The sequence below is a fragment of the Antechinus flavipes genome, chromosome 1 (genome assembly GCF_016432865.1).
Source record: "Antechinus flavipes isolate AdamAnt ecotype Samford, QLD, Australia chromosome 1, AdamAnt_v2, whole genome shotgun sequence".
In the NCBI taxonomy this organism is placed as follows: domain Eukaryota; kingdom Metazoa; phylum Chordata; class Mammalia; order Dasyuromorphia; family Dasyuridae; genus Antechinus; species Antechinus flavipes.
Window position 1 is genome coordinate 188,873,582 of NC_067398.1, and position 13,983 is coordinate 188,887,564.

Here is a 13,983-nt window from a genome sequence, read left to right on the forward strand (position 1 = left end):
AAAGAAGATGCTTAATGATAAAATTCTTTTCTCTTATTCCTTCCTCTCTACTTTTTCCCCTCACATTTTCTCCAAGCATTCACCATTCCTTATCTTTTAGTCATCAAGATGATAAGACTAGAAAACCCAATGACAGTAAAAAAAACTAAACACAATGACCTCCCATCCCTTGAACTTCCATTTCTTCCTAGGCTAGCTCCCCTACACTAGCCATTCTCTCCTTTTTCCTCATTTTGACTCCATGGTGAACCAATCACTTCTACAATGTCCTCCTTTCCTAAATCCTTACTCTCTCTTTTTTTTTTTCTTTTTTATTCTTATTTTGCTAATTATACTCTGCCAAGCCTGAGCCTTGGATTACTGCCCCCATTCACTAGCTTCACTACTATGCATATGCTGCTGAAGGAAGCTGAAAAAAATCATGAAACTGTTCTGGGTTTGCTATAGTTAGACAATTTTTCTACAGTTTCCTTATCAACTCTCCCCAGCAGCTCCTTTTCATTCTTTACCAAATCTCTCATTGCTCCTTTTCCTGAATTCTCTCTAAGAATTCTCAGATTTTACAGGAAAAAAAAAACAAAAACTGAAATCATTCATCTTGAACTCTCTCCTCTATCCCTCATTTCATATCACTCAGATACCTTTTGCCTCTGTGCTATTTCACTGTTCCATAAAAAGAATCCCTCCATCTGTTCAAGCAGAATATCATTCCACTCTGTCTCCTCTGGGATCCCACTCCTATCATTTATTTTCAATCTCTCCTTATCGTCTCATTCTTTACTGCCTACAAATACAACCCTATCACAATCGTCCTAGAAAGAACAAAACTCCTCACTTTCTTCATCATTGCAATCATTTTTTGTCTAAAAGAGTAGGTGCCTCTATGTTTTCTTTCCTTTTTTTCTTCTTATTATACTGCTTACAATTCTTACAATTTGGGTTTTAACCCTATCATTTCAATGAAACTTCTTTCCAAAGCTACCAATGATCTTTTAGAGATCAAATCCATTGGCCTTTTCTCAATCATCATTTTCCTTTAACTTCACCCTTTGATATGTTTTTGACATGCATCATCCTTTCCTTGACCGTAGGGTTTTTAAGATATTATGCTGTTTGTATCCTGATCCTCTCTCCTACCTAACTGTTCCTTCTTTTTCTTTTGCTGGATTTTCATCCAACTTATACTTTCTGTCCATAAGTGTTTTTCCCCCCTCTGTATGCTTAGTTAGCAATCTCAAACTCACATAAATTCATTACGATCTGGATTACATACTAGTGATTCACAAATCTACCTATGCTGCCCTAAACTGTCTTTGATACTTCTCAAATAATGTTCAGTAGATATTTAAAACTCAACATATCCAAAATTATCTTTCCTCCCAAATACGTTTTCCTCTTAGCTTCCCCATTTGTGCTGTCGATGAGATCAAGTACTTCAGAAGGTTCATAATCTAAGAATCATCCATGAAAATTTACTATCTTTCACCTTCCATATCCAAACTGTTGCAAAGATTTGTTGATTTCACCTCCATAACGTCTCACAAATAATCTCTTTTGATACTGCCATTCCTTTATTATAGATTCTCACCATCTGAAGGCCTGTACTTACTGTTTTAGAATACTGATGGGTCTGCCTGACTGAAATCTCTATCCACTACTGAACCACCAAAACAGACTTTCTTAAAATCCATGTTAGCTCATGTCAGCGCCTCTTTTCTCAAATTCTAGTGTTTCCTCCAAATCCTGCTTGACAATCAAGCCCCTTTGAAGTGCCTTCCTACATTTCCAGTCTTCTTATACCTTACTTCTTACCACTTACTCTGCAATCAAGTGACATGGCTTACTGGCTATTTCATGAACAAAACACTATCTCTTGGCTCCAAGCATTTTCCTTGGATGTTCCCCATTCCTAGAACATTTTCTCTCCTTAATTTTGCACACTTCCTTAAGTTTTCAACTAAAATTCTATCTCTTATAGGAAGCTTTTCCTAACTCCTCTTTACTTCTGTTTCTATGCTGTATAAAGCTTGCGTGTATATATTTTGTGCATGTGGTCTGGTAAGATTGTGATTAGATTGTGATATCCTTGAAGACAGGGATGTCTTTTTGCTGTCTCTTGACTGTCTTTTTGTATGCCAGTACTTAGCCCAGTACCTGGCATATAGTAAGCACTTAAGCAAATGTTTACTGATTGACTGATTAAAGCAATTAGTAACTTCAATGAAGTAATAAGGGTACAAAATATGTCCACAAGAATTAACAGCGTTTTTATATATCAATAACAAAATGTGGGAGAAAATGAGGGAAAGAAATCCCATTTTAAAAAACTACAAAGCAAATAATTTATCTGGCAGTCAATCAATCAAGATGTATTCAAGATATAAATATAATTTACACAAAATTCTTTAAAAAATAAAGAATGAGTTAAATAACTGAAGGGATATATTCACTTTCTCATGATTGTGCTGTTACAATAAATGTTATAATGCTTCCAACATTAATTTGCATATTTTAGTGTATTAACAATCAAGTTACAGAGGGAATACAAAAGAGACCTAGATAATGGACTAACAAATTCATTTGGAGAAGAGAGATCTAGAATCTCAAGGGAAATAATATTTAAAAATTTAGTATTTGTACATCTGAAATTATACTACAAAACAATAATCACCAAAACTGTTTGGTACTGGTTAAAACAAAATAGAAATGTAAATCAGCAGAACAGATTAGATAATTAAGAAACAGAAATACTTAAAACTAAATAACTCAGTGTTCAATAATCCTGAAATACTGAATTATATGAGGAAGTGCTTTCTCTCTTTGACATTTGCTGGGAAATTTGGAAATGAGTTTAGTATAAATCAGATTTAGTCCAATATCTTATCTCATATATCATAAAAGCCCAAAATGTTTCTGACCTAAACAATAAATCCACATAATTAAAAAAAAAAGTTTAACCAGTAAAGATGGCTGAGGAAAAACTCTTAACCAAATGAGGGTTATTTCAAATACATGAAAGTAAAAATCTTTGCATTCAACAAAATCAATATGAGTAGGATAAAGGGGAAGGATAGTAAGAGGTCTACATCAAATATCTCTATTCAAGAAATTAGCACAAATATAAAAGTTCAAAAGCCATTCCCCAACAGATAAATTGTCAAAGGATATTGGCAAATCCCTTTCAAAAGAATTGCTAACTCTTAAGTAACCATGAAAGACTCCTCCAAATCACTAATAATAAGAGAAATGCAAATTAGAACTAACCTGAGATTTGTCTCATATACAACTGTGAACAAAAACTGCAAAGATGGGAATAATCAATGTTCAAAGAAAGAAAGAAAGAGAAATACAATACATTGTAGAGTTGTGAATATGTCTAGTCATTCGAGAGCAATTGGCAATTATGTCAAATGACTAAAATGTTCCTAATATGATGAAGAGGTCCATACCCAAGGAGGTCAAAGGTAGAAAGCAGTTTTCCTCTACTATACTTCATACTAGTCCTCTTTTGTAAAGAATGGGAAGAAAAGTCCATAATTATTAGTTCAAGGATGGACAAAACCAATTGTGATATATAATGAAAAAAACAGTTTTTTATATATATTTACATATATATAAAGGAAATGAAGTATTAAGAGAATCAATGAAGACAGAGGAGCTGATGTAAAGAGCAGCAAGCATCATATATATACAATGACTATAACAATGTAAATGGAAAGACTAGGGGAACCAAACACTGTAATTATAATGACCAAATGATCCCAAAGAATGGAAATGTATATCTCTCCCGCCTTTTTTTTTGGGGGGGGGGAAGGGGGAGAGGTGAAGGAGATGTAATGTTGGTTAGTTTTGCCAATACTTTTTTTTCTCCTTTCCTTATGTAATCTTTGTTGCAAGGAATGGTTCACTGATTAAGGGAAGAGAAAGGATCCATTCATAAAACAGAGGGTGATGTAAGAAAAGCTATCAGAAAAAATTAATCATTAAAATAAATATAACACTGACAGTGGCTTAGCACTTTTGTCACTTCTTTCAGCAATCAAGGATGCAGTTTTTCCTTGTGACTGGGAGTCCCAAATGACTTGAAAACATCACAGGGAACTAAATCCTTATTATTTTCTATGAAATCAAATTCTAAAAAGAAAATTTTTGTTTTGGGTTAAGAAATAGTGAATAGCTATCCCTTTTCTCCCTGCTGTCAGTAATCTTTGTTCCATCTACTCTAAGCAGCAGTACTGTATCTTTTTTTTTTTTTTTTTTTGGATTCTACTCTTTCCCAATCGAAATGTACCTTTGAAAAACCTTTGTTTGAATTTCCTTCAAACTCTTGAACCTATTTTTCAGGACAATGGAAAATGCTACAATCATATTCCTACTCTGTTTACCTGTCCGTACTTTTGAATTCTATGCTTGTCTTTAAAAAAAAATTTAAATTGATTGGTGGGTTCCATGTATATACAGTTCAAAAACTTCAGATAACTGTTGGAATTACTCACTGGTATTTTCCCCTTTGTAACCAAAATTTCACTCTTAAAAGTTCCATTTCTTGTAAGCTGATTTTTCCCTACATAATTTTAGTCCCCAAAACCTATCCTGATTCTAAGGATCAAAATGTGATTCTACTCTTTCTTATCATTCTTGTTTCCAACACCCAAAGTCTCACAGGCAGAATCATTTTTGTTAGCTTTATTAAGCTTGTTGGCTTTGAAAGATGAATTATCATTAAGGAAAATCAAGAAATTACTAAGTGTTCTGCTTTTGGCAAAGAGTTCCAGAAGATTTCTGAATATTTGAATTCCTTAACTGTGTTCATTCATTCCTATATGCTAGGCTTGAGATTTATCTCCCGCTTTCTGTTGAGGTGTTCCTGTAAGATATTTAATGATAAAATTGCTTGTTTCTTTTCTCAAATGCTTCTCCCTCTTTGCTTCCTGGATTACTTCATATTATCACACTAAACACAAAGCTAAACACTTTAATTTATCTTGTTTCTTTGAATAAGGCATCTTTTCATTATCATATTCCAAATCATGGATATCATCTCATCAAATCTCAATGACACTTATGTCAAAATTTGTGTACTTGTACATTAGGACATTTATGTACTTTTTAAAATTTAAAGTGTATTTAGACATTTGAGGTCATGAGTAGTTAGTATTGGCTCCTTTCTTGAATATTTTCCTCTTGCTATTCTTGTCTAAAATACTATTTTTATTCATTTTAGCTACTTCCTATGATGTCTAGATTGCAAGCTCTACACAGACATTTTCCTCTTCCACATTATTTTTATTGCTTAAAGCCCTTTTGATTAGATTTGTTGGGAACTCAGTTAATACAATCTTTTTAATCTTGATTTAGTATAACAAAACCCTAGTGAGGAATGTGTCATCCCTATGTTTTAAGTCACTGCCCAGAAGCTCAAAACCTCTTTTCAAACACTACCTCCTTAGTCACCATTTGATTCTTCCTAAATTAGTTTTTCTCTTTTGTTTCCCTTCCTTGGCAAGAATAAGGCAAACACAACCTGTGCTTTAAAGGTCTTTGGTTTCTTTGCTAAAAAGGTCATTTATCTGAAGCAATTTTTTAGGTTGCTTCTAACAACCACAATTGTGATTATCACCAGAAGTGTGAAATAGCAATTTCGATAAGTGTTCAAAGATTTGTCTTCAATACATACCAAGAAAACAACAGGTTCTCTGCTGTTATTAGGTTAACAAATAGATGCTTTAGTACTCATCAGTAAGAAATTGCCAACTGCTGCTTCTCTTTGCTTCTTCCTGTGATTCTTAATGACTATGGCACAATGATATCGTTATTTGGAGGGCAAAGTGCTGCTTCCTTCTCACATCATTTACCTTTCTCTTCAGGAAAAACCTCATTTTTTTTTTTTTTGTTGTTGTTGTTGTTTAAGAGATTTTAGCTGGGATTTCCCCTCCTTTTCTTTGTGATACTTCTCATCTTCAAACTCCTAACAAAAGTGAAGTCTCTTTCTCCATGGCAGCCCTGTTTTCCCTTATTAAAGCCCCACTTCTGTTTTCTTTAGGAACCCATCATTATGCCCAACAACTAAGAGTGTGGAGAGACATCCCTTAAATCCCTTTACCTCCTCCTTTCAGGAGGGAACCTAATCTACACTTAGTGGGAAAGGAGTAGGGGAAATTGAGTGTAGCACTTAAAAGAATTTCACAAAACAACTGCATCTTACCTTTTTAACAAACACATTCCAGTTTCCAGACAGACTGGCTTACTTGGTGTTCTCTGACCAGCGCATTATCTCTTGCTTCCAAGACTTTCCTCATCTCCATATCAAAAACCCTATCTCCAACAGGTTTCTTTCCTAATTGCCTTCTCAAATAACCAAATGTGCATATGGTTGTCTTATCCATCAAAAGGATTTAAAAATGGAAGGCAGAGCTTACTTCTCATTTTGTTTTTGTATTCCCAGAACTCAATAAAATATAAATGCATACTAAAAACTCGTTTGATTAGGGGAAAAACTATGCCATGGTAGTTTCTGAAAATTCTCCTTTCCTCTTCATTGTGAATTTGCCTCATTCATTTTTTATTATAACAATTTGAATTTCTTACATACATGCTCTTTTGCGGGTGGCGGGAGAGACAGCAGGATGAGAAGCTAATTCATTAGCATCTATATAGTTAGTTAATTAAAAAGAAACTTATAGCAAGACAAATTACATTCAAAACAACTTTAAAATATAAAAATATCTGGAAATTAATCTACCAAGATTCATTCATGACTTACTTAACTATAAAACATTATTTACAAAAATAAAGCTGAGACTTCAAATACTGGAAAGATAATAATTATTTATGGATGGGATGGATATGCCAGCATAATAAATATGACAATAGCAACTAATTTATAGATTCAGTGTTATGCCAATCTAACTTACAAGTATTTATTTTATAAAATTAGTAGAATAACAATTGATTTGAAAGAAAAAAGGTATAGAATCTTGAGGAAAGCTAATTAAATAAAACCATGTAGGAATGAATATGACCTAACCCTATCAGATGTGAAATGATTATTATAAAGATAATCATCAAAATTATTTGATACTGGTTAAAAAATAGATCAGCAGACTACATAAGCACAACTCAAAAATAAATGAACATAGTACCCCAGTATTCAATAAAGTCCAAACATATAAATTACTAAATTACTTATATGACAAGAACTGCTAGGAAAGATGGAAAATGATATGGAAGAAAATAAATTTAAACTAATACTTATGATATATGACAGTAAGCTCCAAATAGACAATGGATATAAACAGTCATGTTAAAAAAATGTAGAAGAAAATGGAAGACGATGCTATTAACAACCAAGACTACGGTGGGAATTCTTTAAAACATTTCTCTTTAAAAAGGGATAAAAATGACAGATTAAATAGACAACTCTGACTATGTAAAATGATAATAATGACAATAATAATTTTTTTAAAAAAACAATAAAAATCAAAGTAGCTAGGTTAAGAGAAAATGCTAAGGGGAAAAAAAGTCTTATTAGATCTGATAATCTTAATACTTCAATGAATTTATTGATGCAAGTATTCCTGCTAACAATAAAGATCATAATCCATCCTTGCTTGTGTATCCTACTAAACTACTGTTTATATGTTCCCCTAAGTTTGCCAATGGAGAGGGAGCTACCTAAAATTGTGGGGTACCCTTCTTGCGTGGGCTATGGCTATGGTTTTTTTTTTTTTTTCAGGTATTTCTTATCCTAGACATGTTAATGTCATAATTTCATTTTTAATAAAACATTCCTCAGATAATATCCTTCCAACTTGTGCTTCTCTGGTTTCCTTCAAGTCCCAGCTAAAATCTCTAAAAACAAGAAGTCTTTACTAATACTTCTTAATTCTACTGACTTCCCTCTGTAAGTTATTTTCTGTTTATCTTGTAAATAGCTTGTTTGTATGTAAGTGTTTACTTACTCTCTCCCCTATTGATTATGAGCTTCTTGAAAACAGGGACTGTCTTTTTGCCTTTTTTTTTTTTTGGTATCCCCACAGTAGATGCTTAATAAATGCTTATTGATTGCACAGAGTAGATGTTTAATAAATGTTTATTGACTGATTGATTGGCCTTTTGTTTCAGAAAAAGCTTGGGGGTCACTGAAATATTCTGCAATTTCTTAAAAGACAATCCAGTTCCTTTTCTTCCTCCTATTCAATTCTGAGCCCAGCTCACTGTCTATTTGCAGTTATCTATAACACACACGCATATGCGCGCGCACACACACACATACACACACACGCACACGCATGCAAACTTGCAAGAAAAAAACAGCGAGAGCAAGGTAGAAAGGATATATTCTATAGGTTGTCTTAACTGAATGACATAATCTTAGCAATAGGCATCATTCATCTACTTGGTTTTTCCTGTGTGAATAATTAGGCCAAAGTCTTGAGAGTGATTAGGAATCTCATTTAAGAGACTCTACAATGTTCTGGGGTTTAATGCAATCAATACAATGCCAAATGGAACACCAGGAAGACCTTACCATCTATAGGTAATCCCTCTTTAATTTAAACACTAACACATCTCCCTCCATTAGTGTAGAACATTTTTGACAGGCATAGATCTCCCTATTTAATGGTTCACTTGATATTGGTAATAACAAGATCAAACAAGGTTATCTTCTTTGTTTATCTTTCAAAGAATTTCATAGAATTATGACATGCGTAGGAGACACAATGTTGGAAAAGTTTTAAGGTGGCATTTGCTCTACCAAATCAAATGCTTTTCTACTCAACAACGGGATCCTGTATTTTGTACATCTTTCAAAAATCTGCATGATGACAAAAATGTGGTCTACTGTAGAATCACATGTTAAAAAACATACCAGTCCCTTTTAATACCTTCAAAAAGCCTGTCATTGATGCACGTGCAGGTTACTCTCATTCAAAAATCTATGTAGATGGAAAAATTTGTCACCATTAAAAAAAAAAAGAGGTAAAAGTTTTCTGTTTGTTTTTGCCATTCTTAGCATCTTTCCCTCCTTTACCCACACTAAGAAATGACTCCTCAATGCCCTCAAGACTGTTGATCAAATATAAACAAGAGTCTGTGTTGGAGGCTTCTACCAGGTTTGTTTTCTTCAGTACAATTCCGCTTTCTGAAAAAAAAAAATACATCTAAGACTATCTTTGATGGCGAAAAGAATTTATTATAAAAATATAGATCTTATCCATTTTTTGTCTGTATATTCTTCTGGTGTCATCATTAAGGGCAGCCCTCTGGATAACTTAATTGGGTCTCTCAAAAGCTTTCTTTAATCCTGTTTTTCATTTGATCTTTTCTTTGTTTTAAGGAGTAGTATAGTTCATAAGCTTTCACTGATCTTCTCTATAACATTTAACAAATGAACTTATATTCTAAACTAACCCTGACAGTGGCTGTATTACCAACAAAGATATCAATGGCTTGTTGACTGATGGTTTTTAAGATATTTTGGTCTCCCTGCTTTGACAATTTATCTTAATTAGGTTTCTATGCAAAACTTCCACAGTCCTTTCTGTCACTGATTTCCTTTTTTTTTTTTTTAAATATCTTATTTATAATGATTTATTCGTTTATTTATTAATTTCACTACACACCAAATGGGAATTTATTTACACATTAATAAATAGCTAAGTCAGAGTTCTCAAACTGATTTTCCTCAAGAGATTCCAAACCCCTTGGTCCAGCAAGCACTTCACACTTGGAACAGAAATCTAATTTTTAACTCCTACTTTTATAGGCTATGTTGCCCCCACTGTCATAATAAACCAAGCAGTTCCAATAGAACAAGGAAGAAACATACAGCCCTGCTGCTGGTATAGGTAGTCCTACTTTTACTTTACTTACATTTCTTCACCTTCTAGAAAATGAGACAGAGAAAAAAGGTTCTCAATAATGAGAGGCAGCTGAATAGGCCTCTGGGGTGAGTACTGCCAACCCTAATATAATGGGTTGTTTAAACAGGATGGGCTGGTATTATTTAATTGCATGGTATATATTTTTCCTTATTTTTCTAGTTTAGAATTATTCTAGCAAATAGGTATTCTAATTGTAGAGACAGATAATTTAACAATGCTCACCAGATGGGTTATAAGTAAGGTTCTGTTTATTAAAATATAATCAATTTAATGTTTTCTGATATTGAGATGCGTCACGTACAATATCTTCTGCTTATTTTCTTGAGGAAAATATTAAGTATAGTCTTTTCTAGTCTAAAGTCTACAGCTCCTCTTATTCTTTAATCTATTTTTTTCCAACAAAATTTTGCCATGCTTGCTAATGTACTAAAAAGTCAGTGAGTTTTGGACTGGACTTGTGACTTTAATTTTATGCAGAACTTCTAAAAAAGAAATTCTTTCTACCTAGGTACATGGGCACTTATTTGGCAACTACTATGATACATGTTAGAGCATAAGCTGCAATTTCTATGATAGTCTTTTTGCAAATGTATACCTATGAGTACTATTATCCTCTACAAAATATTTCTCTATGAACTTTGGACTGTGATAAAAGCAATTTCACCAACTTCTTTAGTTATCTCTCTAAATGAAACTTGAGCCATTCTTCCATTTAGCTGTACTTTCATATTGTCTTTTTGTTTTGTGTATAGTGAGTTATCAAGATAACTAATAATTATTTTTAGTAGCACGTCTAACAGTTGGTCTGTGCATAAACATTTCTAAGTTTTTATAGATATTCTAAAACCCGTCTGATTCTTATTCCTTTTTCTCTGATGTCTGACTTACAAAATATATTGGAACGTTACACACTTTCTAATTAGAAAGGGGAACCAAGATAGCATAGTATACAGAGTGCTGGACTCAAGAATTTGCAACATCTGAGTTCAAATCTGGCATCAGATGTTTATTAGGTAGGACAAGTCACTTAACCTGTCTGCTTCATTTCATCATCTATGAAACAGGAATAATAATAACATCCAATTTTAAGGATTATTGTATAGATAAAATAAGGTAATATGTGTAAAGAACTCTGCAAACTCTAAAGTGCTGCATAAATGCTAGCTAGCTATCATTAGATAGAAAGAATAGCATCAAAAAGAACCTAAAAGGTTTTGATACTAAAGAACAGAAAAATAGAAAAGTGGAATAAACTAACACAAGTAAAACTCAGAAGTAAATACTTCAGTGGTAGATAAATTATAAGGAACATAAATCAGTGGCAGATGTACTGAATAAGGAATTACACAAGAACTGGAAAGAATTTGACCATACACCACAATAAGTTCCAAATGAAATTAGCTAAAAATAAAAAGTAACATGCAAAATATTAAGGCACTGATTGGTAATTGGACTTTACCATTTGAAGTAGAAGTGACAACAAAAAATAAAACAAATAATAATGCCTTAATTAGACAACCTTTGCCCTCAAAAAACAAAGCAAGGAGAATAAGAAAAACTATTTATGGAGAAGATAATTTTTGTATTGATTAACTTAGCTAAAAGTCTGATGTCTAAGAGACATAGGGAAATGAGAAAAAAATAAAGAAATCTGATTTTAGTTTCCTAGAGAATAAATTGTTAAAGCAAATAAGCAATTTTCAAAAGAAACGCGGAAAATCATGTAGTCCAAAATTACTAATAATTAGAAATAGAACTCTAAACCTCATATATATTATGGCAAAGAGAAGTTAATAAAAAAAAATTAGTGTTAAAAAAAGGAGCACAGAAACACTACTACATCAATAGTATCAATGTGAACTACCTCGACCATTCTCAAAAACCATGTGGAATTATGGAAAAAAATTAATTCTCATAATCATACATCATTTGGAGTGAAAAACTGGAAACAAGTAGATACCCACTGACTGGAGTATATGAATATAATATAAAACCAGTGAGCCATTACATACTTTTACTTTACGAATGAAAATTTTTATGGGAAAAGGGGTAGGAGGAGATGGACTTGATCTGAAAAAAAAAGAAATCAACTATAAAAATGATTTGGAAAAGCTCTGGAATTGTGATGGTCAAAGACAATTTGAGGAGGAGAAATTTTAGAGCACTTGAGAAGTTGAAGAATAATAAAGGTGGGAGGTGGAGAACAAAAGTGGTAGAGATTAAAAAATAGGATGTCTTAGAGATGAATAAGAACTTGACTGAAAGGAAAAGTGATAGAAAAGAATCTTAGTACAAGGAACTGAGAAAGGAAAGAAAGGACAGACAAAACTCACGGTGAAGATAAACAGTAGTATGAAAATATCTTAAGCTGAAGGGAGAAAAAGGAAATAGAAGAAGAAAAGTATTCAAGGAGAAAGTAACTGAAATGATTATGTAAATAAACTAAATTAGTTAGACAAAGAGATTAATTAGACAGGGGAAAAGAAAATGTGGCTTTCAAAATTTAAAAAAAACCAAAGAGATTATCAAATATTAAAGACATGAGAATAAGAATAATAAATCTGGAATTATGTTTGCCCACAAGTAATTTGTTAGAGGAATTTTATGGAAGAGTTACTAGTAAGAAAGATAAAAACTTAAGTAAAAACACTTCAAATAAATATGGCTAGGAGGGAATATTTTGCAGTTGCCTACACTGTTTTTATTTCTTTGATTTCTTTGATGTTTTGATAGCAGTTCTAAAATGACTGCTAAGAGGAGTTTTTCTGTTTTGTTTTAACTAAGAAAAAGACAAAAAAGATAACTTTCTAGATAATCAGGGTTAAAAATCTTCACTTGAAAACTTAAAGAACTTTAGTGTGAAAACTAAGAAAGGAAAAAGAAAGAGGAATCTTAATCTTTGTCAGGAAGTTGGAATCACATCATAAAAGCAGAACAAAGACAAGATAGATGATTTATAAAACTAATTTGAGCATGCTTTTAAAAAAATAAGCTGAATGTTCAAAGTTAGGTACTTATCCTCAAGAAATGATATTACATTCTAAATATTTTGTCAAGAGAAATTACTTAAGAGATTAATAGCAGTGATGATGACTCCTTCTGAGGGGCTATCAAACCTGGTTACAAAAAATGTTTATGATCTTCCCAAAACATGCATTCAGATAAGCTACATAAAGACTTATTAAAACAAATTGAGTATTATTCTTGTTTGATGATTCCCTTGGGTACAAATGATACTGCCAGAAGATCTATAAAACATTGCTCAAGATTATAAAGTTTTGGGCAAGAATGAAGACTTGAAGCAAAAAGGTCACAATGTAGTTAAAGTGAAGAAATAAAAGAAAAAATACTTTTATTAAATGAAAAATTATTCAAGATTAAGTATCTGAGAATGGGATTTGAATCTCTGGATCACATCTTAAAATAATGTAACAACAAGCTCTTGAATAGGTATGAGATATAAACCCAGAGGAGTGCTGGTGGCAGTCTTTATTAGCTTTTGTTTCAGCATGAAAATTTGTATTTCAGAAATCAGTAAATGCTACAAATAAAGGCTTGATCTGGTATTTTATTAACTACTAAACATATCAAAGTGATAAAAAAATGGTAATGATGAATACTGATATATTTTCTCCCATAAGAGCCAAATGTTAAACATTTACCATTATACTCTTGGAGATATCTAACTAGGGCTAGTAAGAACAAAACTGCCTAAATTTTTGTGCACCAAATTGAAGGGATTATAAAATGAAAAGGGAAAACTTTACCTATGCATCAATCTAGACTCTTAAGTAGTAGCTTAAGTAGGATTAGTAATTGAAGTATCCAGAAGTTCATATAGTAAAATTTAAGAAAGGAAACAGTAATAAAATCAATGGCTTCATGTGTCCTTATACATTTATACAAAGTATGGGCAAAAAACATACACTACAGATCCTAGGGTGGTGAGAAAAATATAACCTCATGGCTCAAATCACTAATACACAGGGGATGAAGCCCCTGACTGAAACATGTATAACTTTGGTCAAAAGAAACAATGGGGTGTGATATTATATAAGAAAATGTACTCAGGTCAAAGTTCCTTCATGAAATAGTA

At 32.4% G+C, this 13,983-nt stretch overlaps 1 protein-coding gene across 3 annotated transcripts in view; it reads right to left on the bottom strand.

The window, feature by feature from the left end:
* Window positions 1-13,983, bottom strand: part of CHD1 (chromodomain helicase DNA binding protein 1) — a 114,828-nt gene that overhangs the window by 7,885 nt on the left and 92,960 nt on the right. The window contains exons 35-36 of one of the 3 annotated variants that reach the window (XR_007953244.1): window positions 9,039-9,145; window positions 604-8,939 (exon numbers count right to left, since the gene is read on the bottom strand). The exons of 1 other annotated variant lie outside the window; for it this stretch is intronic. Coding sequence is in view for 1 of the 2 variants with exons in the window: in XM_051994196.1 (XP_051850156.1) it covers window positions 9,128-9,145 (18 nt within the window). In the remaining variant the exon portion in view is untranslated. Of the gene's footprint in view, window positions 1-603; window positions 9,146-13,983 lie in introns of those variants that run through there. One more of the 3 variants, XM_051994196.1, reaches the window with a different exon arrangement.